General features: G+C 41.7%; 1 protein-coding gene across 19 annotated transcripts in view; it reads right to left on the bottom strand.

Annotated features, from left to right (window-relative positions):
• Positions 1 to 2,600: 2,600 nt before the first annotated feature.
• Positions 2,601 to 27,484, bottom strand: part of ABLIM1 (actin binding LIM protein 1) — a 193,620-nt gene continuing 168,736 nt past the window's right edge. For 8 of the 19 annotated variants that reach the window (XM_048310614.1, XM_048310609.1, XM_048310608.1 and 5 more), the window contains 11 exons: positions 23,439 to 23,543; positions 21,079 to 21,126; positions 18,644 to 18,790; positions 16,847 to 16,938; positions 16,617 to 16,713; positions 15,269 to 15,330; positions 14,902 to 14,962; positions 14,200 to 14,207; positions 12,855 to 12,929; positions 10,055 to 10,135; positions 2,601 to 8,804 (listed from right to left, as the gene is read on the bottom strand). In XM_048310614.1, the coding sequence (XP_048166571.1) occupies positions 8,691 to 8,804; positions 10,055 to 10,135; positions 12,855 to 12,929; positions 14,200 to 14,207; positions 14,902 to 14,962; positions 15,269 to 15,330; positions 16,617 to 16,713; positions 16,847 to 16,938; positions 18,644 to 18,790; positions 21,079 to 21,126; positions 23,439 to 23,543 (890 nt within the window). In that variant the 3' untranslated portion in view covers positions 2,601 to 8,690. The remainder of the gene's footprint in view (positions 8,805 to 10,054; positions 10,136 to 12,854; positions 12,930 to 14,199; positions 14,208 to 14,901; positions 14,963 to 15,268; positions 15,331 to 16,616; positions 16,714 to 16,846; positions 16,939 to 18,643; positions 18,791 to 21,078; positions 21,127 to 23,438; positions 23,544 to 27,484) is intronic. The other 11 variants (XM_048310599.1, XM_048310606.1, XM_048310603.1 and 8 more) reach the window with 6 other exon arrangements.

Genomic DNA, 27,484 nt, shown 5'->3' with positions numbered 1-27,484 from the left:
GACTTGGTTTAAGAAGATAAAAAAACCCCAACGATGCTATGCAATGAAATAAAAAGTAAAAAATGTTTTTTTAAGCAGGATTAGTTCCCGAATGTCACTGAGAGCGACCCCACAAGCAGTCATGCTGACATATCTGATGGCAGGAAAAAGCTGTGGGGGCGTGGGAATACCTTAAGCTGGCTGAACAGCCACCCAGTGCTTTGTCTTATGAAATCCCAGCCCGAGGAGAGGCTGCAGTCTGCTGTTTTCCTGCTTCCCCTCTCTTCCTTTCCCCCAAACCCCTGGGCCCCCATCACTGCCATGGCTACATCCAGCCTGGGATGTACATTTTAATCTGCAGTGTGTATATAAAAGAGCTGGAAGCAGAGGCTGTCTGAGACCCACCTGACCTTTGGATGTACAGCAAACTTCCTGTTCCAGGGCTGCCGGCTCTTTAATCTCCCAGCCTTTAAAAAATAAAAAAGTGAGCCTATGTGAAAAAATGCTTTGTAATGGGGACTCCTGGAACAACTTTTCTCTCTTGCCCTCTGACTGAGCCATGGAAAACAGTAAATATCTCTCCCAAGAGTCCTTTTTAACAATAGAAAAATGTCAGGCAAAACTGAAGTTTCATTTCCCAGCCTTGGACTCCACAGCAGACAGGCAAAAAAGCTACAGAAAAAATAAAACATTAAGGAGAAAAAACTCCACTCTTGTTAACTCAGTTTGGAGAGATTTTTGGTGGAGAATAAGCTTCTTTAGGTGGGGAGCAAGTCACACTTGGGAACTGGGTCTCTCCTCTTGCAGGAGGAAGTGGTCTTGGGCTATACTTGACAGCAAATTAGCATTGACATTTGACTTGTTTTGATCTGAGTTATTTACAATGGTATTATCTGTGTATTTTTTACATGCTGTGAAGATTCCCATTGCCAGATGCCTCGCCATGGCTGTAGGATGCAGAGCATTCCACAGTCATTACTCAGGGGTCATAAACTTCACATTACTTGTGGGGAGGAGGGGAGCAGGGGGAAATGGGCTAACAATTTAAAAAAAAAAAGCAATCCTAGACTTAGATTTCAGTGGGCTTGTGTATTTAACCAGAGGGAAATTTAAAATGTGCTTAGGAGGGCTGGCACTGTCTCACCGTGGGACCGATGACTGGAATGGATCTTTGTGAATTTGCTGGACACACAGAAGTGCAGTCAGGGATAATGTTCCCTGGTCTGGGGGAGGCTGTAATGGAGCAACTGCTCCATGACACTGCCAGGTCAATGATCCCCAGCTGGGATTGCTGCTTGGGATCTCCAGAGCTTGGGCTGGCAGGACATGTCCCAGGGCTGGCACTGCACTGTAACTGCTGAGGGAGGGAGCTGACTGCCAGCTGGTGGATTTTCAAGAGACAGAGTGATTCTAAAGGGAGACTTTGGGTTTTGAGTTTTTTCTATGTTTGGGAAACTGTCTAGAAAAGTCCCAAGGCCAAATCATAGACTTTCACTTGTGTTTTTTTAAGCAGGTACTTCATGCACAGACCTTCCTTACTTCCTAAAGGAGTGAAGATGCCCAGGGAGGTTAACAGGAGATGCCCCGAGATGCAATCCAAAGAAAGGACATTTCTAACTGCCACCAGGTTGCTCTGCTGGATTTGTTCACAGAGAAGTTTCTCTTGTGCAAGTCTCAGCACACACACAACACAGCAAAAATCCAGGCAGATATGAACCTTCCTAAAGAGTAACTTCTTGGTGGTGTTGAATCCTCCAGCTGTTGCTCTCCAAGCAGGAACCTGAGTCCTCATCTCATCGGAGACTCAGTCCTTAAACACTCTCAACACAGTACATTGAAGTAAAACCCTGGGGAAGCTTTACCTTTGACATGAGAGAGAACCTGTGGAGAGCATCAAGGTAGGGCAAGGGGGGGAGTCTCAGAGGGCTGAGGAGTAGGAGAGAAGATGGAGAACCTGGTATCTGCAGGGCATGGATCCTGCTGCTGCAGGGGCTTTCTGGAGGCTCAAGGACTGTGCAGGGTTTGTGCTGCATCACATCCTCAGAAGCACCACGTGTTTAACTGCGCTGCCACGATGGTCTGCTGGGCCCAGGTGTTCGGCACATCATGGGTGTGATAAACGCCCGATTTCCTTGGATGGCATCATCCCCCACCTTCCACCCCACACCAAGGGTAGGCAGGTTTAAACTCCAGATGATTGAGCAAACACCTCACTTTAAATATAAACCATTTTCAAGATGGGGACTAACATTGTAGCTGAATTTGCAAAGGTCAAGAAAGGAAACCATTTAGTCTTTGAAGCTGACACAACAGCATGGTCTATTTGACCTTGCTGGTATCTCAGGTCATTTTAAACCACAACTGACAACGCAAGTAACACCTCTATGTGGTTTGCACGAATATCTATTTCTACTGAGTATCTATTTCTAGTGGATTAGCTACAAGAAGCCTTGTGACAAATTTCAAACCTGTAACTGTCATCTGTCTTGCTCTGATCACTCATATCTCACCTGAGAGCTCTCTTCTTGAGCATACATCCTATTTTGTAAGAGAACTTTGCTATAACTCTGCAAAATGAAAAAAGGAAAACCAAAATAAATGAGGCAACATGAATCCAGAAATTAAGAATAAAGCTCCAAACTTTATTCATTGACTTGAGTACAACAGTGATGCAGATTACAGTGGCACAGGAGTGCAATATGTGCTGTTTGCAGTATGACAGTGGAAACACTAATTGTACGGAACAGCAACCCAGCTCAACTTCTCATTATGCATACAAGCAGACTTACTGTACAGACAAGACATTGATTCACTTTTACAGAGACTCAGAAAAAGAGACAGATGAATGGAAAACACAGGTACACCTCCCCACAACGCTGGTTTGTAACATGTGGAGGGAGGAGAAAAGAAAAATAAAACAATAAAAAAATTCTATTGCCAAAATCTACTGATTTAAAGGAAAGTATACCTTTAAAAAATTAGTTTCAGTTTCCAAAGCTTAAAAAAAGCCCCCAGCTGTAAGGCCCCCTTACAGGAAGAGTTGTCCACAACGACCAAGCCTCACTGCTTGGACAGGGCTGATCTGGGAGTGACACACTGAGCTCCTCGCTGTGGGCACACACAGCAGCCAGAGGCTTCCCTGGCTCCAGGGGTGTGGTGCCAGCGAGAGGCTCCACCGCTGCCAGCGGGTTTGCATCTGGGGGGAAGTGCATTCTGTAGGTGTTCCGTGACAAAAGCCCAGGCAAATGTCCAGTGGGACCTGTCAAAGCATCCTAAGGGAGCTAGAGACTCAGCCTGGTAAGGCACCGCTGGGATTCCCACAGCTGCTTCTGCTGCTGAAATGCTGCATTTCCTAACGCCCAGGGGCAAGATCCTGTGGGCCTCGGTTCTGCAAGTCCTGGGAGCAACACCTGTACTAACTGTGGTGATCCTGACAGAACAGGTTACTGTTTGCCTTTGTCATCTCTGTTTTACCTCAAAAGAAGGACCACAGTGCACATGGAAGTACTCCCTCTTCACAAAGACGAGCATTTCTGAGCAACTCATTAGCAGAAATCTATTTCCCTATTAGAAGCCCTTTGGGCAACAAATAATTTATTTTGCATACAGGCAAACAACATTAATGGCCAATTACATTCCCACTTCCTGCACTGATGCTTACATTAAAATTAATAACACTTCTGCCAAATGTGGGCATCACAAAGCTCCAGCCAGCAGAGTTGTCTCACTGAAAACTCGGTATCTTTGCATTGTAATGGATTTTTTGTTGTTTCTTTTTTTTATTAAGCACAAAAAAGGTGTGTGGGAGAAATCACAAGGCAAAACCGATCAGCCAGAGCAGTGGTGCAGCCCATAGTGATAGGAGTGTTTCTACACTAAAGGGAAAAGGCGCATTGTGCTACTGTCACAGTGCTCAGGAGCTCTCTCCTGCTCTTCATTTTGCAGCAATGGGGTAAAAATGTACCACATATTGTCAAGACCAGCCCTTGCTAAGCATCTACCCTGAAGACTGTGCTGGACTCTAGTGGGTGTGTTGACAGGGCCACAAACCAGACCATGACCTGGGGAGAACTGAATGGGGAAGGGGGCAGTGGAGACAAGCCCTAAGCGTCCCTCTGGCATGGAAAGATGAGTGGCATTTTGGGACAGATTAGCTTAATTCTGGTTTCCTGCAAGTGTTTTATTGAATTGTCATTATCACTGACTGGTGTTCCTCACTGCTGTAGGTAACATTCAGGATGTGGATGTCCTCCTCCACAAACACATTCCAGAGGAAAGCAATGAATCACAGAGTGAGAGAAAGGGTGGTTTTCATCTGTCTGCTCTACGAGGCTATGGTCCAAATATGCCAACATCTCCTCCTAAGTCAGGGTGAGCCAAAATAAGTCATTCCAAGATGAGTTTAGAGGATGTTCATATTTTTACCATTCTGGGGCCTAATTTTCCTGTTGCTTGTTCTAACAGCTTCATACCATTAATTTCAGTGTGGGTGCTCACACGCTATGAACTCCAAACTTGACTTCCCCACAGTCTGAAACAGGTACTACAGGCTCATGCCAGTGTTTTCCTTTAATCCTGCCAAACATCACCCTGGCAAGCCCTGGAGAAATCAAGCTTATGCCAGCCCTCCTCCTTCCCAGACCTTAACCCTTCTCTGTCCATCAATATTACCCTGTGAGGAGACAAACGGATTGTGGAAAGGGATTCACTTCAAAATATGTCTAACTTCAGTGTAGCAAACTTATGAAAGAGGCTGCTGATGACCTCCCTTGAGCAGCAGGACATACGAACTACATGGCTGAGAAAGGATTTCCCAACTACAACAGGAAAAGGGCAGCAAGCACTTCAGTGCCTGGCCCACAGACTTGGGACTATAGGACTTTGTAAGGAGAGATGACATCTATCTTCACAGAAGTAAAAGCACTACTGGAGCCACAGAGATGTCTTACCCCAAATACAGCTATTGAGTTCTGCCAGCCTAACCTTTCACAGCACACTGCAGTACATCCACAACACACCACACTCGATATTTAATGGGCTCCAAATGGGGAGGGCGTGTGCCACACGTGCACCTGTGCTCAAGGACCTGCATGTGTACATAATCCCATGTGTACATCATCCCATGTGTACACGTGGGGTTATTCTGCAACACTTTGACTGGGCCTTGCTCTTACATTGCTCCTAAAGCAGAAAAGGAGAAAGAAGAAGACAAAAGCAAACAGTTTTCAGTCATCTTGGTAATGACATTCTGTTGATAGCATTGATGGGATGGGAATTTGTCAGAAGCTTAAATGCTTTGCAGGAGATAGAAGAACACAAGCATATACTTAAGGCATATTCATAGAATCACAGAATGATTTGGGTTGGAAGGGACCTTTAAAGACCATGTAGTCCAACTCCTGACATGTCTCAAAGGAACATCAAAGAGGGGAATTACTAAGAACTGCTACTCAATGGATACCAGGAGAATGATTAATTGCCTACAAAGAAAATTCTCCCTGGGGCTACATTTTGTTTTTAGGTGGGAAGACCAGAGGAAGGAACAGAAAATGTTGCAGTGACAATCACTAAGAGCCCACTGCAGAAATCTTCCCTCCCCCATGGCTGGCTGCAGCTGTGGGTTTTGTGGACAGATGATCTGTTGGGGTGTGTCTACATGTAGGTGGTTGGGAATTAACTGTAGGCATGAAACTGAAGCTCAGAAAACCCTTCATGTTCTCAGTGAGGAATAAAGCAGTAGTAAGTCTAGCATAGAGGGCTGTGAACTGACTGACTGCTCCACATCAGTGAGATGGGAGCCAGCAGTGGCCCAAAAATCCAGTCAGAGATGAATTGTTTCTGCAACATCTAAGCTGGCTTCTCTTCATTCCTTCCCAAGATTCAGCTGCAGTTTTAAATTCTCAGTTGATGAGGCAGATCCAAATTACCATGCCATCCTTCACAGCCTAAGAAGCTGAGGGGTTTTTTCCCTTTTTTTTTTAAATTCCTTTGTTTTCTTTTTTTTCTTTTTTTCTTTTTTTTTCCTCTCTTTTTTTTTTTTTTTTTTTTTTTTTGTGCATAGGAGGGAGAGGTAAGAAAACAACCTGGCTTAGTCATTTCTGAAATGACTGGGTAGTGTGTTTGGATGTGCTATGAGAAGTTCAGTAGTAACCTAGAGATGGGGACAGAAAAATGCAGACTGGCAGCTCACATCCTTGAGAGAGCAACTCTTCAGGTCTAAAAGGGGTATGGTCAAGGTGACTTGGACTAAAATACCTGTGATGCCTAATAGTTTCAGTGTCTATAGGATGTGGGATGACAATGTGGAGATTTTTAATAGGTTAAATGCACTAAAACAAATGTTCATCTCAAAGTTAAGCCACACTTTGCAGGTGACCAAACACTGAATTTCTGAGACCACAGCATTCAGGAAGTCTGTGAGTGTAAAACACTGCTGTTCTTTCATCATATGGATTTGGTTTCAGCAGTCACTCAGAAATGCATCTCAACCTGCCCAAGCCCCTAACACTCCTATTTACTTCTCAGAGCTCCTCTAAAAACCTTTCAGATGCATGTTCTGAAAAATGGAGTGAAACATCTTACACTGATCCCTGCTGCAACCTCGTACCACCCAGAGAGCTCACTCACAAGTGTGTGTGTCACAGTGTCCCCAGGGACTTCTGTTCAGTGGGGATGATGCCAGATCTCCATGGTGGCATGTACTCCAGCTTGTCCCACAGACCCAAATTCCCTTAGCTCTAGGGACATGGAGCAGGTGCTGTGCCCTAGTCTCTGTCTCTCACACACTGAATCTTCATCTCAGATTTTATCAAAGGAACCACAGTGATCTGTCACAACAGGACTTCCTAAACCAGCAAAGAAGAGGCAGGGTTTGGGCTGTCCTGCACAGTTCATGATGAAATGTAATTTGGTGATACAGAGAACTCAACACAGTGATACTGAATCTCAGAACTACATGGGACTGTTTCCCCTTCCTGACTTCCAGATTTTAACACCAATGTCTCATATAACAGAAAATACAAAGGTTCTGATGTCTCCAGTGCCTGAAGTTTCTGCATTAAAAAGGAAACCTTGATATTCTTTGACAGACACAGAACCTCAATGTCCCTCTCCTATCAGGAGACAGGCTCATTAGTGCAGTTACGCATTGGCAGTTAAGCACCAAGGAAGAGAAAAAGCTGACCTGGCAGTCACAATGCATCCATTCAATTACTTTGGTGCTCATGTCCTCCTCTGTATAGGACTTGCCCAGAAGCAGTTAAGGTATATACAGGCAGTTTTTCAAGCTGCAGCATATTGGAAGAAGACTGAAAGCAATAAGGAGTTCAATGCAGCTCAGAAACTGTCTTGCATGATTACTCTGTCTTCAAAAACCAAGTCAGGCACAAAGGGAAATAAAAATAACCAAGGCTGGAGCTTTTATGCTTCAACAGAGGAAAAGAAAAAAAAAAAGTCTGTGCCCTCTTTTCCAAGCACAAGTGAAAACCTAAATTAACTAAAATGAGTGCTTGGCCCCATGCACTGTGCCATATTGAGAACAGCTACTGCAGTTTAATCAAAAAGCCTCTATTGGCAGAGCTTGGCACCTTGATGGTACCTTTTAATTCATAAACATTCCTCCCTAAGAGGGATGAATTTGCATGTTAGCTTGCAGAGAACCATCCTCCCTGCCGTTGTAAAATCCTACAACTCCACTGCAGTCTGATGAGCTGTACTAGTAATTACTAGCAGGGAGTTTGTCCTAAAATCTCTGGGTGCAAACCAGGGTACACTTAAAATAGCATTTTCTCACTCTGTCACTCCCACGCCCATCCACCCACCTCCTGGAGTAAATTACAAGAAAACTGACTCTTCTCCACCATTCCCATTACTTAAATGATTTTAAATTATTCAAAGGACTGGTTAAGCTCCAGCCTTATTAATTCAAGCAGAAAGTGTGGAAGAGGGAAGACTGACAACACACACAGCAATTCACTTCCTCTACCCTAGCAAATATTTACAAGGAGTCCATTTTCCAGAAATCCAAGTGGTATGTCCTGCAGGTGAGCAGAGCACCCACCATTGCAGGTTGTGTTACATGAAGAAGTGTCAAAAGAGTGCCAAGTAAGAAATAGTTGGGTGAAAGCCTTAATGTGACCACGTGGATAAGTTACAAGGGGCTTCTCCTTCTCTACAGACCTACCTATGTCCCTCTCCATGTATACACACATATACACACATACACACATACACACGCAGAGATAGATGGAGAGATATAAATACATGTGCGCACACAGGCAAACACGCATACATATATATATATATATATTTATATATGTATATATTCTCTTCCAGTTCTTGGAGGGGTTACAACTACTTTAGTCTACAAGGCATCCTAAGGGCACTTCCTGGCTCTAGCAATAAAGTCCATCGCATTGTGGAGAGAAGTAAAGGGAGTATCATTGAGGGAGAAGAACAGAACAGTTTTCTATCTTGTATAATAACAGGTAACAGGTTGACACCTCTGAAAACTATCATTGCTGTTTCTGAGCCCAGGTATTTTCTCCCTGCATTCCAGGAGGGCAATTGTTCATCTTGTTCAACTGATGTGTACAGAGGCGCCACTATGTTGATTTTCCCTTTTTGGTGGATAAGTAGTTGCTTCCAAACAGTTTGGACTGTGTGATACAATATTCTATGCATCATTTGTTGTTGGTTTGTTTAAAGGGAGATTAAAAGAGTTTTGCTTTTTTCTTCATGTCGTTGCGTCTCCAGAGAGGTAACTTGTCAAACTCCTGTATCGTCATGCCAAATATTTCTTGAAAAACTTCAGGTGCTAAGTGACGCTTTAAAAAACAAAAAAAAGGAGGGAAGAAAAAAAAAAAAAGAAAGGAGAAAAGGCAATGGTCAGTCAAAGCCAAAGAGACACAACAGGAGGTTGGAGTGCCTTAGGGATTTAATGTCGCTGTGTAAGAGCCATTGCTGGAAAAAAATAATGCTTTGGCAATACACGTATCCAAGTCCTCATGGACCTGGGTGCCCAAGGAATCAATCAAGGAACTATTTCACTTGCTGAATAAGCAAGAGACAGAGAAATGATTGGTCTGAAGCCATCCAAGAAGCAGTGATAGACCAGAGAACAGGACCAGCTCCTGCACTCCCATCCCAGCTTTAGCAAGTCCCCTCTGCCTATGGAAATCCGAACAGACCCGGGTTTTTCAGGAGAGCTCTGCAGAGGGGCTGAAGGTTGACATGCTCCAAGTTCTGAGAAGGAAGATGTCTGGGCAGCCTAACTGTTCAGCACACTTCTCTACTGCTAATGAAACACTTTTTGGTGCTGTCCTGTGCACAAGTTACTTCTTGTTCAGCCACTTTGGAGTGCACTGGATGGGGAAAGTGTCTCCCTGCGGCACTAATCTAATGCAGCACTGAATTCTGATTAGTGACCACATATCTAATAATAAAAATGGGCATAAACCCAAATTATTACCCAAATTACCCACATTTTTGTGGCTCCTCCCATTCATCTCCACAGAAGATTAACTGACTACAAACAACATAAGCGTCCCCAGCATTCCACTGGGCTGCTTAAGTCTTCCTAATCCACAAAGTTGTAAACTATATTTGTTTGTTGGCAGAGATTTAGATCCTCGTATTTTTGGATATCAGCCAGTCTAACTAAGTCACAGGACTCATGATGAGGTAAAGAAAGTTAGACTTTTGATCCTCAAGGATGGCTGACACAGACTCTTAGCTAAGAGATGATCCAAGATCGAACAAAGTATTGCTCCATTCCAATATGGATCCTGTGAAACTTGTGCAATTTGGGGCTTTTAGCAAATCCAGCAGTATATAATGGAATGCCTGAAAACCTAAGGGGATTGTGAAAAGCTCAGTCTATGAGCAGGGAGACAAGAGGTGTGGGAGATCGTTCGAGGAGATGCAGCTGCTTCCTCCCAATGTCTGATTCACCTTTCCCTGATTAGTGCTGAGAAATCGTCCCACATTTCTCAGGACCCGCATTTCAGTGTTTCAGCTTTCACAAACAACAAACAACTTCAGCAGGAAAGAGCATTTAGGAACTTGCTTCTCTTACCTCCAGCCTGGTTCTGTCTACATCTTTTAGTATTTTATTTCGCCCTCTGTTGGTCACCATGAGTATTTCATATGGAAAAATCTGTTAACAATGTATAAAAGGGGGAAAAAGAGATATTTATATTTATATTCTAAAGCAGACAGAACAAAATGTGTCTAATTTTCATAAACACACAAATATTCATTTTCTTTTTCAAAGCAAATATCAGGGGGTTTTTTTCTTATCATATACATGGAAGACAAGCTGATCTGGACAGAGCCAGAACTTGTTTAGCGTTGAACTGCGTTATATTTTAAAGCCACAGTTTTTATTGTGTATATAACACATCAGCTGGCTTTGGTCAGGCAGAGTCCTTTCTAGGCAATATACTTCCTCATCCATCAATGTATAAATTTATTAAGGTAATTGCATTCGTCACTCATTGGTCTGACTAATGGTTGCCAGAGTGTGGATGGCCCTAAGGACACACAGTTAGCGAGTGGACTTCTAAAACATGAAAGTATGTGAAAAAAGCAGCATCTCTGAATAAGCAAGATATTAATTAGTGGGGGCCACTGCATTCAGTAGAATTTATCACATGACTTTCCTTGCCTTTTTAGACAGTTAGAGAATTCGAACAACTAACAGAAACAGTGCTGCTTGGAAAGGATTTTAGAAAATCTCAAAATCAGTTTCCAGAATCATCCCTGGCAAATAAAAGTCTGTTCTAAGGCTTTTTTTTCCTTGGATAGACACTTCCATGCCTGGAATGACTTAGGAGAGCTCATGTTCTGTCTGCCAGAGCGTCTCTAGAGCCCTTCTCATTGCATGTCTCTGCAGAGCAGGAAAGCAGCATTCCCAGACCCCTCATCCAAGCCCTACTGAAGTCAGTGAAGTTTTTCTGAAAACTTCAGTGGTAATTGGCTCAGCCTTTACTGTCATTTATGGGTCTCGTCTTAGTTGCCCACTGGGAACACGAGTGAGACCATCAAAGCTCTCCTGGAGAGAGCTGAGCTATTATCAAGTGCTATTAATTACATTATTTCAACATCAGAAGAAGTCTGACTTAATCAACTTTTGTGCAGTACTCAGCAATTAAGTTCATTCCATTGTTAACAAATATCCCAATGAACTTTTCAAAAACATAATAAATAACATTCAGGCATCAATGAACACACCACTGAGTTTATTGTAAGTAATAATAATTTAAATAATGTATGCTTACATACCAACTGTAAGATATGATTCTTATATGAGATTCTGACATTGTCACAATTGTACAATTAAGTCTATACTTGGAATTACATTGTTTATGTTTGATACTGGAAATGGCTACCGTAAACAGCATTGTAGGAAACTAAAATGTAACTTTTCATATTTAAACAGGCAGAGTTTAAGTCAAGATCTATGGTCATAAGTACATTTTATATTTAAATATTCATAACAAGGCATGTCTCAATCTGGGCTGGCAAGATGCACAAATTCTGTCCTTTCTGGAGAACCATTTGGTAAGATTTGGTCATTCTTAGGATTATTTTTTACTTTTCATGTGTTTCATGCTGACTCTGAATTGGCTTATTTTGCTTTATCAGGTTTAAGTTAGTGTTGAACCACTGACATGAATAAAAACAGTGCCAATTCACACATGCTGAGTGTCTGGCATCACCTTTATAAATATTAACAGAAAGTGATCATATATCATCTCAGGAAATTTCCCATAAATTTTATCATTAAAATAATAATTAATAAATAATAATTAAATTTTGTCATTAATAATACTGACAGAATTTGTCACCCAAAATAGCATCCCAAATCACTGGGTACATCAACAGCAGTGGTGACTGTAAGAATTTCTATTGCACTGAAAGAGAAATTAATTGGAATAAAAAGTAGTATCTCAGGAGTCCCCAAGGTCTTATTTATATAATATATAAAACCACTTGTAACTGCACAGCGCACTGGGGTCTCAGCTTATAAAGCCAGGGTTATTGCCTTGTACAGTTTGTCTGGAGGTGACTTGGAAGCACAAGAAGTAATCTGGTTTGCAAAGTGAGCTCCTCACTTAACTGCAGGAATTCTGATCCTTGTAACTTTGGCAAAATCATGATTTCATGGAAGGTTCACCAGCAATAAGTTGTAAGATTTAAAACACAGCCCTGCTTGAATTCCCTCTATATATTATATTCATTTTTGACTCAGGTGTCTTCAGACATAGCTGTAAAAGCATTTTAATTTGTATCTTAAATTATAATTAGCAGACATTGTCTCTTTTTCCAATAAATCTCCTGAAGAGTTTCTCGTATAGGGAATTCAACATTATGGACAGGTCTCAGGTTAACAGTGCTGAGAGCTAAGGAACAGATCCAGACAGACATGTAGGTACCTTACTTCCAGTCAAAGATCCATGTATTTCCATAATTGTTACATTAAGACAGCCTCAGCAGCGTGTTGTGAGCCACAATATTCTGCAGCCCTTTTCAAACTGGGCAGATCTGAGACCTTCCCACTGAGTTTGGCCTGGTGCTTTGGCTGGTGAAAGCCTGACAGAGAACCAGCTATGGAGCACCTTCCATATCTGTCACTTTGTCCCTAGAAAGGCTTCCTTAACTCGGGAAGCACACCTGGGCTGCCCTCAGCCTGCCTGAGTACCAACACCTGCAGAACAAAGCCCAAAACAAAGGGAGAGGATTGGCACATAAGGAGCAGGGACTGAGGTGAAGTAAAGGAAAACAAGGGAACTAAGACATTTCCCATATTTTATCTGCATTTCACAGTAAAACCTTCAGTGTCTTGAAGGAAAGCGAATAACATCTGCACTTGCCTTTGGCTCCAACATGTTAGGCATAGATACTCCTCTGTCCATTCTCATTCCAGGGACATGACCATCCGGGAGGGACTGCATCGGATACAGGTATACATCAGACACAAAGGTTACACACACAGAGGGTAAAGGCACTCAAGTAGTGGTGAAGACAAAGGTGAATTTGCCCTGAGACTTCCTTCAAGCCTTAATTGTTGGTCTTACTGTATTGATCATTGCCATGGCTACTGTTCACTACACCTCTGAGGCAGGGATCCTTCAGTCCTCTCAGCCACCACAGCTCCTGTCCCTGCTAAGGCTGGTGACAGCCCTACACTGAGCTCACCAGTATCACTTTCCAGGGGCACCTGGGCACTCCAAGAGACTGCTGGGCCCTCTCCCAACCCAGTGACTAGGTAAAGTTCTTCTCTAATTCTTCCCTAGCATTAATTCAGATCCCACCCAACAGCACAGAAACAGTCTTGCACCTCTGGGCTTTCCTTCTTGTAATTTACTGTATCAGCTGAGGGATTTCTTTTTTTTTTTTTTTTTTTGTCTGTACAATGAGAAATTTTTACTATGAACACAAACAGGGATAGGATAAAAAGGTGCTGTTTTGACACAGGTACTGTATCTAAGGAAATAACATTTGGAGCACAATACATGGACAGTTCTGCTCCCTTCCCATAATCTTATTCTCTTTCCAATCATCATGATTTTCATATGCCATTAACAAAATTATCCAAGTAATGAAACTCTTTCTTAAATTGCCATTTCATATTGTGACTATGCTGAGGAGCCAGGCAGACTCAAACCATTCTGAAAAAACGCCTGCAAGCAGTAATTGAAGTTTAAAGGTTTGTATTTGCAAGCACACTTCTTTCTGGCTCATCTGTGATGGCAGCACTGTAGAAAGCTACTGATCAGCCATCTTGTCTGGACAGCAAATTCCAGGGTGAAATTGAGGAGTTCAAAACTCCTGGTATGAGAGAAAATTGCCTCCAGAAGAGACTTTCTATGTGTCTCTGGGGACAGTACTAGAGAGGCTGGAAATAAATCCACCCCTCACGTGTCCAGAGGAGACTATTACAGATAACTCATATATGAACAGACAGTGGATTTTACAGAGCAAGTCACAGAACTGGTGTGAGCTGTCTCAACTCAGCTCTGGGGAGGTAACAAGGAGGAATCCGAGGCTGTGCCTGTTTTTTGTTGATAAGATTCTACATTGGTGATTATGCATAAACATGCAGGAAAATCAAAGCTATTGTCTTAGGAAACCCTTCCCTGTAGCAGAAACTCAGAGTTCAACAAGTAGCTGCTTTAAGTTCTTTTGTCAGTTGATTGATGAAAACCCGTACTCTACCTGGAAATCTGAAAAGCAAAAGAGAAATCTCATCAGGTTTAGAGTGTGGAGGGACAGGAATCAGTCACAATCTACCAGAGAATCCTTCTCTGTTTTCTTGTCTACCTGATTTTTCCAAAATCCCATCTGATTCTCTAAGGCCAGCAACATTTCTAATTTTGGACTTAGTTTGTAGAGTCAAGTCTCCAAGTATTGCAGACCTTTTCCTTAACTCTCCCAAGTTTCGTAACTTTCATAAATAATATTGTCAATTTTTATTTAGCAGTGACTGTTATCACATCCAGCTCAAAGTCATAATGAAGATCATGAGCAGCAATAGGGATTAGAGGGCATGATCTCCCTTTCTTCACTGTGGCACATTCTTTCAGACTGCACAGTGAATGGTCATTTTCAGAGAAAGGAAACACTGTCACAGAAGGTCTTATTCCTGATAATATACACATTACTTGCTTTCCATTTGATCCAGTGCTAAAGCAGTCCCTTGGCATAAACAAGGATTAGTTCCACATGGCAGATTTAGCAAAATAAACCCAACATTTTTAGCAGGTATTTGAAATGTTTTGAGTTTATTGAGGAGAAAATTAAAAAGTACTGAGCAAATACAAAGTAATCACATCCAGAGACTTAATATAAAACAGCAGAAATGATCAAACATCATAACATTTTTACATTTATAGACTGTAAAAGGCTCCTCATCCTTACCTCTTACAGCACCACTCACATCTCCATAACTGTTGTACTGACCAAAATCCGTAGAGACCGGCTGTAATAGGAAAAGAGGGACAGCACATAAATTCACACTTCATGACTTTACAAGCAGGTTGGTACATGGGGAGAAATAAATTGCTTTAATTTTTTAATTTCCCCCTCAATTTTACAACATTTCTTGCATTGCTTTCTTGCCTTTTTAGCAAAGTAGTTTGTGGGAGGGGAAAATAGGTTTGGTCTGGGTTCAGGTGGTTTTATAAGAAACATTTATCAAACTGAAAATCCAATACAGTTGATATGGAAATAAATACCATGGATAATTAAAGCCACCTTTCACTTCTCAAAATCACCATCTTCTTACCCTGTGAAGTCCATTTTTTCCATACCCAGGGAGAGAAGAGGTTTTGGAGGCTGAAGCATGTGCTGTTGAATGAGGAAGGGAAAATATTTTACTCAAAAAATCCCATGGAAACTAAAAACCCGAACACTTGAGGAATCACCTAGTACAAAATACACAGTTAAAAGAGCCAGGCATATACACAACTAACTGAGACACACTGACTTCAAGAAACTCAGTCCCAAACTCAATAGAAACTTCCACACATTCTGTAAATTACAAACAGCTTTCTCGTGCCATGGTGGCAGGCCATTAATAAGGGACACTGATTTTTCTAGGCTCAAAATCAAGGTGGTCTCCACTGGATTTAAAAAAAAAGCTCATTGATCAGCCATGACATCAGATTTGGGAAAGACACCCCAGATTCCAAAAGGCAGTTGATGACTGCACTGATCATCCTTGCAAAGAGGGATGGACACATCTCAAATAAAGTTCTCCAACCTGCTACAAGGTTAATAAAAAAATCATAAGCTCTGAGTTGAGCAGGTAGACTCTCACCCCATAAAAATTACAGACAGTGAGGGAGAGCCACAGGAATCCTCTCCAAGGCCATCAAGGCAACACACTTATAAAACAGGGAACACAAGGAAATCTTAGTTTGCTTGGCAGCTGCTCCAGTGGATGACTCCAGAGAGACCCATCTTGTCCCTTCTTGGCTCAAAGTACAGCTTCTGTGTTACAATGGCTGCTGAATGAACAGAGTGAAATAAAACCCCCAAACCCTTCTCTGGACATGTGAGAAGGCCACAGCTGTACATCAAAATGTGCAATGAGGCAAAGAATCTAAGTCACCAATTAACCAAAGTTAACTTTTGTGCTTTTGCTCTGGAACAAAATACAATCAAAATGTCAGCCCAGATCAAAACACTGGCTGTGTTTGGAATATGTAGCCCCATTGGTCAATACTGCTGAATTTCTTTCCCTAGGAGAAGAGGCTAAACAGGGATAGGAACCACCATTTTAAGCAAAATGTGTTGTTGTAATTTAATAACCCAGCCTATTAGCATGTGTGTGATGTCATAGTTGCTGAACACTTCACCCCACTCCTCATCTATATTAAAACAGCTCTCTCCTCAAAATTGCCTGAAAATTGTCAGCCTTGTATTTCTTCTAATTTAAGAACAACCACAACAGTCCTCCCCTCACCAAAACCAGGTGACGAATTAGGCCACTCTTTCAGGGCAGATCACCACATACAGACATATCAAGCAGTCTTCCCAGCTGTCTCTCTTCCGAGACACTGCTTGATATGTGTATTCGTGGAGTTTACTATTCATTGTTCATGATTAGCTTTATTGTCTCCATGAATTACCTGGAGAATCGTAACGACTGGCAGAAAGGGCTGACCTACCGCGACTCTCCTTTTCCATCTCTTCCTTCAGTATTAACTGTCCCAGACCAGAGTTGAGCTACAAATGGGAATTAAAAATCCTATCAATAAAACAAAGCTGACCAAGACAGTGGTAGAAATTGCTTACAGAAAGCAAAGGGGCACTTTTTGGATGGTGTTCAGAAACAGCATGAGGACAAGCTTATAACCACCTTCATGAGCTGCTCCTCTTGCAGCTGTCGGCGTCTCTGCAGCTCCTCATCATCTTCCTCCCTTCCACTTGATCTGCGTCTCATGTCAGCTCCTGCTTCCACAAAACCACAGCACAGAGAGAGCTTTGGGCATCAGTTCAACTGCAGCTCAAAGATCTCAATGCTAGTTCAAAGTACTGGTCAGTTTTATTTGCTGAATAAACAAAGCAACATTTTCCCACAAACTCAAAAGACTTTTTCATAACTCCCTCTTAATAAAACTCACTTGGGTAGCCTACCCTATGGTTATCAGGCTTGTTATAAACTAAACAAGAACTTAAACTGCACATGAGTTCCAAAACAAGCAGCTGTCCTGCATACAAAAGCCGGGATTCCATGTAATAGGGAAAGGAGTTCATGTTGCTGGTTCTGGAAACATGGGGTTTAATAACACCAGCAGTTGGATCACAGCTGAAAACCTAAAGTCTGATTTACATTTACACTTTTATCTAGACCCAGAGAAGCAAATCTGAATTAACATTTCAAATGGAAAATTAAACTACATTTGTCTCCTAAATGAACGCTCGTATTTGGAATAAACAAGGCATTGGCTTAGTCTAAAATGACATAAACTAATTTAATCCACTGGATAAAGCTAAAATAAATTAAGGCACAGGTGTTGTACATTTTAGTTCTTTAGTTTTATTGAATGATTTTTTTAAAAAAATATTCTTAAGAAATAACCCAGTCTGGATGCCAGGACAATTCCATGAATACACAGAATGTGCTATTCCTGCAAGCATTTAGACAGCAGTTCTATTTTTTTCTGCACAGGGCTTTATCTGATATAGTTATTTACCAACCCTGTGCTAGACAAACTCAGTGTTTAAAGTATGTGCACATTTCAAGTATGTAGATGAGAGAGCTTCAAGTATGTTGATGTTATCCCTGTGACTCAGGGACTCTACATGTTTGTCAGGTTGCAATCCCAATTAAAGGACATTTTCCAAAAATTGCTGCTGAACGTGCAGCCCCTTCAATTGGTTTCTGAGTTCTCCCACCCTGTGTCTCCTCTCCCAGAACTTCTGTGAAGATCCCACTGTTAGGAAAGCCATACATTCCCTCACAGAGACCTGAAACAAGCAACACCTCAGTGCTTCAGACATGACTTCAGGAATGAACCGGGCTAGATAGCTTATTTTATGCTATAGGGGTCAATAAAAAAAATAACAGAGGAAAAAAATACAAAGAAAAAAAATTTAATTGATGATGCACATGGATTAAAGAAAAGAAAATAAGATACGTGTAGTGCTAAAACACAGAAGAAAAATACAAAGTCTGTAGAAACAGTAACTCTGAAAATCAGGAATTATTTAGTCTGTTAATAGCTCCAATTCAGTTGTTGCTTCTTGCCATGAAATTAGTCATGTGGTTGGAGACAATCATATTTTCTGTGCAATTTTTGCTATTAGATTAGGACCAAAAGATTAAATAGAATAACTGAAAGAAGTCAGGCTTGTGTGACACACCACACTTTTTAAGCTACCGCACTAGAGTTCAAAAAATTTGCTTATGGGTTAATATCTGTGTGATCAATCCCAAAGTCCTTTAGCAAAACCCCTTATTCTCAGTGCAATTCAATAGTTTTAGATTCAGACACTCAGTGGTCTCACCAGGAGAACTGCACTTGGTGGTGAGCATCTGGACACCACCTTTGTGGACACCACCTTTCCTACACGTTTTTCCAGCTGCACCGTTCATGTCCTTGGGCACCGGTACCTTTCGAGCCGCAGAGTTGAATGGTTTGTGTTTCCATACCTATGGCAGCCAGGGAGGGAGGGCCTGGCCAGTGGTCAGTCTCAATCTTTGGTATCTCGTTGGGTGCTGGTGCATGAGCTGCTGGGAACTTGGAGGACTTGATGATATCCTCGGAGGACTTGCTCTGTGCTGCCAAGGCAGCTGCATCTAGATGGCAATCAGGGAACTTAGCTATGTAATAATCTGGAGCAGTACAAAGGTCAGCCCTAAATTGGCAAAATTTTATACTTTACAAGAAGTTAGTTTTCAAAAGCAAACATTTTCATGTTTTGCTTTTTCAATTGCAGTTTGAAGCAAAGCAATGCCTTTCTCTTGCCAATAGGCTGGAATCAAACCTTCCTCTCCTCCCGCAACCCCACCCCAAAATAACCCCAAATCAGCTTTGGATTTTACTAGGGTTTCACGGTGTAAGAATGATTAGGCAAGAGTAAGAAAATGCAGCCTAACGGTATTTGCCAATATCTCCTAAGGACAGCTGATTATTTATGAAGATGAACTCATATTTATGTACTACTATGTTTTCCTTCTAGGGCAAGAAAATAAATAATTTAGAATAACAGTACAAATTCTAACACTACTGATGCTAATTATTTCTTATTTTATCTGTGAAAAGCTGCAAAACAAAGAAGAAAAGAAACCTGAAACAAATACGTTTAACTAGGGGATTTTTTTCATGCTGCATGCCCTTGCTTGGAGCATGCAGTAGTAGAAAAAACAGACTTGAACTTATTAATAAATACTAAACTCCATTAAGATCACCTCTGCAGGGCAAGGCACTTGCAAAGCAATGAACCTCACCAATAAAATAGCTCAGTAGTGGTGCTTCCACTTAAATTCCATTTTAAGCCAAAGCCTTGTAAAAGCATGTGAGGTTGTGCATTATGGCTTTCTCTTCTCGACATTAAAAAAAGAAAAAAAAAAAATCTGATAGGATTCGGTCTACATTAAACCCAGCCTTAACTACCTCTGAGCTGGGAAACATTAGCTCAAATCACCTTTGCTATATGAGACTATGGTATTAGAAGCAAGGGTTCTGGACCCTTCTTTCCTTTTCTCTTTTTTTTTTTTACACAGAAAGGTATCTTTTAACAAAGTGATGCACTGTGTTGCTCATCCAACATGTTCCAGGTAGTTAAGCAACATCAGTGTTAGATATCATTGGGAATTCTGAGCATTTGGTAATTGGAAAACTCTAAGGATAATTGCAGGCATGGAGGAAGCTGGTCAGAGTTTACAAAAGCATGACTTCAAACAGTACTTACGTATTAGAATTGGTGATGTCAGTGGTTAAACATTCACATGTTAATGGAAGGTGAGGAGATACATTAAAACCATAAAAATAAACAGAAACAATGTTAAGACTTTTTCCAAAATGAGCATATGGCTTGAAACTTAAAAAAGACAGAGGGAAAACCCTGATGTGATACTGAAGCAGTGTAATTTGCAGCGCTCACTCCTGACTACAGAATGGACTTGCGTGCTTTCCTGCTCATCCCAGCTCAATGGCTCTCAGCCAACTGTTCATGTAAGCCCTGTAGTGCTGCTGATTTGCTACTTAACCCTAAACACATTCCACTGGATAAAACATCTGGAAAGGGATGCAAGTTCAGTCTATAAATAGTGGAGTAATCTGTCTTTCACCAAGGTAAATAAAAAACATCTCCTATGCACAGCTTTCTGTTCACAGCAGGAGGGAAGTGAACACACTCCTTTACAATGCAGCCTTCCCCGTGGGATTACAGACAGGCAAGGCCATGGCCTCCTGCCATCACTGTCATTTCAGACTTGCTATAACAACACCAACACCAAAAAGCTTAGAGCACTAACACTGCTGTCCAACTCAGAACCCAAACACCAGGAAAAACAAGTACAGCAAACTACCTGAGCTGTATCATAGGGTTGAGAGTCAAATTAGCCCTCTCAGTGATAAGTCACCTACAGTATCTTCACTAATTAAAGATTCTTATTTAAAGCCACAGGTACATGTGGAATTCCAGTCTGATTATAACATCTCCATCTTTGCTGTTGAAATAAATTATTGTACTGTGTCTGTTTAAAATAAGGATATTTCACGAAGTCCCTGTCAGAGATCAGTCTACTGTTAATCCACTTTAACATGACCAGTACCTATACTCTTAAAATATAAACTTAAAGAAGAGAAATGCTGGAAGGTATCATAATGCAAACAGCAAAATCTCAGATAATGGCAATTTTGCCATTAATATCCACATGGCAAGATTAAACCATATAATCCAAACACAACAACATGCTTTAAAACATAATCACTTTCCAGGACATGCAATTACAGCCACTTCAAGCTTGGACTACTGAATTTTTAGGCTTACAAAGTAAAAATTGAATGCTTTTCACTAATTGTACACCTTTTAATTCAGTTGACACTCCAATGTTGAAATAAAAAGGGAAAGGTCATTTACCGTGTTGTTTGTAGATGGGCGGTTTCCTGTAAATGTTGACACCTTGATCTGTGATATTAAGAAACAGAAAAAAAGGGATGTGAAAACTGCTTCAGTTTTAGATAAAGATAACTCCACCACCAAAGCAATAGACAGACCAAATCAAGGATATAGCACAAGAAAAAGCCAGAAAGCTATTTCTAGTATTATACAAAACCAGATTATTTAAAGAAAAGAAAACATAAGAACAAGTGAAAAGTCAAAGACGTGTGGTATGAAGTCCTTTGGAGCTGATTCTGTAACATGTGGATGCACCAACTCATGAACCATTAATTTTAAAGTGGGATAAAAGAGAGGAAATGTAAGCAGGCAAGACATTTCAATGGTGAAGATACAAGCCATTTGGGGAAAACCACCCCAAATGACTTCTGTGGAAAACTGTGCTTCAGTCAGAACAGCTCAATTTTCTTTCCAGCTGACTGGCTGGATGGAACAGAGGAGAATGCATCGAGCCTACAATTCACTTCAAAACCCAGAGAACAACATAGACACCTAGGACACTGCTTTCAACAGGCAACAACAGCCACACTTCAGTGAGTCAAAGGGATTCTTTATGCAGTGTTCACTGATATGCTACTAATTCTCAAACCACAAGGACAGTTTTTCTTTCTTTTTTTGGTCATTTTTTTTATGCAAGGCCCACCATATTGCATATTACCTAAGTAAATCAGAATAAAAACACTCCCCAGAACTCTAACGTAGTAAATCTACAGCATGTCTAAGTGATACCATATTTTTACAAATAATAATCTAAGACAGGAACCATTTTGTTCTAAACTACCTTCCCACCCCAGCCAACACTTCGTGTATTCGGCACAGCTACAAATACAAAAGCTAATCCAAAATCAGCACTACAGTGCAAAAATGTGCCAAAATCTTATTAGATGAGCAAATTGAGCTGCAGGGAGCTAGAAAATTAATGTCAGAAACCCATTTTGCTACTTTATTCTGCCTGAAAAAAGTTTTCAGTTACATTAGAATGAAAGATGAAAAGGAATTTCAGAAACACATGCACTGTATCACAGATCCAATTAAAGTGCTACAGGACAACTTTGCCTTTGGCGTGAAGGAAAGCTAAACCTAAAAACCTACTGAAACAGAGGCAAATCGTACCCTGCAGAACCCTACAACCTTACATAAACAGGCAAACTCAGTGCACACAAAGACACTGTGGTCTTTCATTCCTATGTGTGATTTGTTATGGCCACTTGACCAGCAAACAGGTATGAACATTACAAGGGTAGTCATGCAGTCCTCTTGCGCACATGGACACCAGAAAGCTCCAGGGAGAATGGGAGCACAGCTCCTTCTGTGGCTGCACCACGCCAGCTGGAGAGGAGAGCTCCCCCACCATGCTCCAGGTCATTTCTCACAGCTATTCATGCAATTAGGCTTGAGTTTAGGCGAGGCACCGAGAGCCAGGTGAGCTTAAGCAGTTAAAGAGCTGACCTCAGCCAAGCCAGGTCACCCTGAAGGAAAGGGGGTGTGCACAAAATGTTTATCTGCCAGATTTGAGGAGACCAGGAAGGGCAGTAACCTCTTGCACTGTGGAGGAACACTAGGCTGAAGGGAATCTGAAAATAACTGGATAGAACAAGGCTTTCAGCTAGTGCTGAAGCAGCCAGATGCATGTCCAAACCCTAGGGACACACAGCTCATCTCATCAAAATCCAAGACACATGGGCTTCTCAGATGCTGGAACAACTGTGCAGCTGACTTCAAAACAGAAACTGCCCTCTACAGAAAGGACATCCTAAGGCACACATGTTCTTGTGGATCTGCAGATCTCTCTGAGGACACCAAGCCATTGCACAAAACAAGAAACAAGCTCACATGCTTTAAAAAGAAAGGAACACTAAACTAGAATTGTTGGGTTCAAGACTGAAACAAGTCGCAACAATCTGAATGAACGACACATGTAATGGCTCACTGGCCATTACATCACTCAACCTCTTTCCTGCATGTGAATCAAAACCAACTCCTCTAAAATTAGCAGAGCTACGCTGGTGCTCAGCTGGTGCAACTGGGAGAAAAACCAAGCCCTACATAGCTCATATACAGCTCACAGACCATCCACCGACCCTGAAAAATGAAGCAGTCTTACAGTGAAACACCTGACCAAGAGAATAGGTAAAAATCACAATGAACCCCCACGTTCTTAAGGCACTACTCCTCTCAGCGAGCCCAGAAGCAGTTCCAAACCCTGAGGGTGCAACCCATGGTAAACGGTGTGAAACGATGGAGACAAGACAGAAGTTACATTAAAGGCTACATTCTACACTGTGACAGGACAGTGAGACACACACAGTGCCAGCTCCTACCTGGAACATGGAAATGTTTAGGGGCCTGAGCGTAAGTTGGAGTGAGAGGGCGACTGTCAGGCCGATAGGGGACAGGGGAGTTCCGACCGCTGGACGGCTCATTGCCTCCAATGAAAGAATGGAGAAAACAAAATGAGAAGAGGGAGAGCAATTAAAAAAAAAAAAGCAAGCCCAATCAAACCCAAACAAAACTGGTGGAATCAAAATCTCCAGGGAGAAAAGAAGTTAAACCAAAATATAAATACAAACAATGAGGAGGACTGGTAGTAGCCCTGGTGACTTTTTTCCCCCCTGCTATTCCTGCAGAGACAAAAATTCATGTTCAGGCTGGAGTTGAGGTTTGAGCAGCTCAGACTCATTCTGACGGCATGCAGGCAGGAGCTGTGTGTTCGTAGCTGGTGATTAGATGGGCAGTATAGAAAAGAAGAATGGAAGGTTACTTGGCAATGATGTTTTAGTATGGAGATTGATATTTGTAAGTAAAAGGCGCCAACACGGAGCAGAGTAGTTGATATGCAAACCCAAAGCAGATAGAAGCAGATGCTGGCAGTTACTACAGTTCACTAAACCAAAAGTGTACAGAAACCAGAAACAGAAAACAGCTGTTAGGTCACTTGGCCCATATCAAGAGGCATAACTGTTCCTTACACACTCTTTCATTGGTTTAGGAAAATTCTGATATGGCAAAATAATTTGTAAAGCAGTGCAGCCCATCTGGTGGCTGCGTCCACATCGTTCGTGCCGCTCCAAATCTCTGTCAATGCCAAATTTGGCTCTGATGACAATACTTCACTGCTGATTTAGCAAATCTGAATCTAATACCTAAAACCCTTAGTTCTAGTTTGCACACATAGTTTGTTCTATTTGTAGGATTACTCTTGGTGGGACTACCCCTTTGCCTCCTGACAATGCTCCACAGCAATCCAACGGCCCTGAAAGTTCCTGTGTCTTGTCAGGGAGGGAGGGCTGCTGCACAGCCACGATGGTGGATCCCCAAGAATCAACATTTAACAGCCAGATATCCATTCACATGTCTGTGTGTGTACCTTAAAGGAATGCAGCTGCCTCTTTTATTGTACCATTCTTCACACTAGAGCAAACTCCCACAAGGCAAAACCATCCACACATGCTTATTTTACATGGGGGGGGAGAGTGACCCCAGAAGTGAAAAGTAGGGGAGCATCAAACCCCTTCCATTTTTAAAGAATGCACAATGGCTTAAAAAACCCTATAAATGCTGATTAAGGAAGCAAGAAAAAAAATGGAAGGTGGAGGAGGGAATGATAACAAATACAGGAGGGTTATAAAACATAAGAAAAAATAAATTGCAGACCTGTTTCTTATGTCCTGTTAGAGGACCCAAAATCTTAGACTCAGCATGCTATTTATATATTTGGGATGGGGAGATAGGTGTGGGAGAAGGAAAAAAGAAGTCTTCTTTACAATTTACACAAAAAATCCTCTTTTACTTGAACAGTCATCTGCCAATCTAAAAGGCACTAAAAGGGAAAAAAAAATGCTCTTTACAAACCTTGCTGAGATGTGCCACAGAGGCTTCAGCCAGTATACAAGTTAACCCACTGCATATGAATGTTTCAAAAATTACATGCACAGTTCAGGGGCCTTGGCTGTACAAAATTTGTCCAGAAGAATGCATGTGCAAAATTCTATATTTAGCCCTTTGACATTTCAGCCCTAAATGACATGATGCTCTTTCAACCACATGAGTTGATGGTGGTTTTCTATTTAGGGTGCAGCGATGCTGAGCTTCTTGCAAGGTAACAGTTAAGGGCTAGTTTTGCTAACTCTGAAAAGCAGCATGAATGATTAGTTAAACAGTATTGTCATATTTCAAGCTATGGCTCTTTACTTAGCAATTCCAATATTGTGTTCTACTTCTCCAGCCTTTGAGATATTGTGATGGCGGAACACCTCACTTTATTTTACTTATGTCTTTTGTTCCTATTGAGAAATCATGAGTTACTTTTCAGCAAAATCATTGTTTTATAAGGAAAAAAACGCCATTAATATTGATAGGTCTCGAGATACAGTTAATTGTTTATACAGAACATGTCACTTTGTTTTTCTGCTTCCCTTAGCAATTACACTTAATAAAAGAGAAAAAAAAAAAGGGGATTTATTGACCTGTGGACTTGTCACAACAGAGGAGTCACAAATACATTTTAACTGTTGGGAACTGGTAGTCTAAATGTGGGTGTGTTCAATTTGCAGTGCTTCTGTCACCAACACAGCAAATACAGGGAAGAAACCCTTCTTACAGCCCTCTCCACCTCCAGACACAACTAAGTGTGCTCACACCCATAAATGTATGCTGGCTGGTCTTGCATCTGGGACACAGATAATTTGTTTAGAGAGAACTGGTGATGTATAATGCACCCACTACCAGGCAGATAATTACTGTGGTATCATCCTGCATGTGATGCTTTACAGATGTCTCTGCTGGCTTCTATTTCCTGGGGTACCTAATGACTCCTGCTAGTAGTGACAAATAACTCCCCTTTACACTTCCTAGGATGGCAGCCTCATTACCTCCAACCTCTGCAAGAGGGAATGGTACATCTACTTAGATTCCCATTAGGTCATCCCTGAGGAGCCCACTCTCATAACGAGGCTTAAGTGCTTGGGGATGCAGCTGCAAAACCACCCACAATTTATGGAAGCAGTGCCAACATCTGTGGAATGTGCACACGCACAGAGGACAGCAGAGCTCCTGGCTGCCTGTACCTGTCTCCCAGGGCCTCATGGCCAGCCTGCTTGCAGCTTTACATAAAAACCCATTAAATTTGGGTTCCTTGCCTGCACAGAAAAGTCTCTCTTACTGTGTCAGATATGCTGTAACTACTGTTAACTCCCCAAAGCAACAAGAGCACTCCGGTTAACCAACACTGTAGAAAGAACTAATTCCCACACCCTTGGCATGAAGATGAATATGTCTGTGTGTAGGTGGGGGGATGTTAACAGATAATGGAACAAGCTTAATCTAAAAATCATCACTAGAGCGCAGCAGAAGGGAAATTCAGAGGCTTTTTTTTCCTTTCCTTCTCTTTGCTCCGTCGGGTAGTTGTTTTCTACAGCTGAATTTGTTAGGCAGGTTGCCCTAGCAGCCAGGAATAGAACTGCTTGCCCACACACAGCCCAGTGTAACGCAGGTTCCTGCTGCCTTCTGAAGTGCTCACCACTGGGCTCAGTGGGATTCACAAGCTCAGCTCACAGAATCAAGCCAAAAACCCATGTGCAACCAACACTGAGCCTTCTGTCAGCTTCCAGTTTACTTGCTCTATTTCTGAGTAGACACAGGAAAACAAGCTCACCAGTACCTAAAACCCTTACTCCTAATCAGGTTTTGTCAAACAATCCTTCATCCTCTTGTCCAGATGTGTAGCCCTTATTTCACACACAAAACTGAAAATCATGAAACAGCCAAAACACAACTGTTTTCCAGAGCAGAACTTTCATCTGCATCCACAAAACCCTGTAAATAGTTACCAGGTACAGAAAGCATTTGATTTCAGAGACCTGCCTCAGGGAAGGAAAGTGGGAGCCTGTGATAAGCAAGGTCCAAATTCTCTATGAAGGTGGGTAGATTCCTCTTGGGAAGGTCTGTGAGCAAAGGAACACACACTACTTTGAAACTCTTCTTACATGGAATTCCTACGGGGGCTTTGCAATATTCTTGAATGCCTCTGAAAAATTCTAGGCATGTGAGATGAAATCCTGGCTCTCAATGGGAGTTTTGTCTCTGATTTCAGAAGGGTCAAGGTTTCTTTCATTCGTGGACTTGTTTTGATTCTTTCATAGAAAAGACAGTACTTTATTGAGACAAGACCAAATTCAATGGAAATTAGGTTAAATTAAGCCTAGGCTGATGCATATTACATACCCTTCCAGCTTTTTCAACCTATATGTTACAGCAACAACCTCTCACTAAGACTTTCTGAGGCGTATTTAGCCCCTTGCACTCCTCCAATTTCTTTACTTTTGGCTATGTCTATGAGATTTAATCATTATGCTTCTTTAAGCCTTAT

The sequence above is a fragment of the Corvus hawaiiensis genome, chromosome 8 (genome assembly GCF_020740725.1).
Source record: "Corvus hawaiiensis isolate bCorHaw1 chromosome 8, bCorHaw1.pri.cur, whole genome shotgun sequence".
Lineage (NCBI taxonomy): Eukaryota > Metazoa > Chordata > Aves > Passeriformes > Corvidae > Corvus > Corvus hawaiiensis.
The sequence above is the reverse complement of the archived record's forward strand: the minus strand, read 5'-3'. Positions and strand labels throughout refer to the sequence as shown.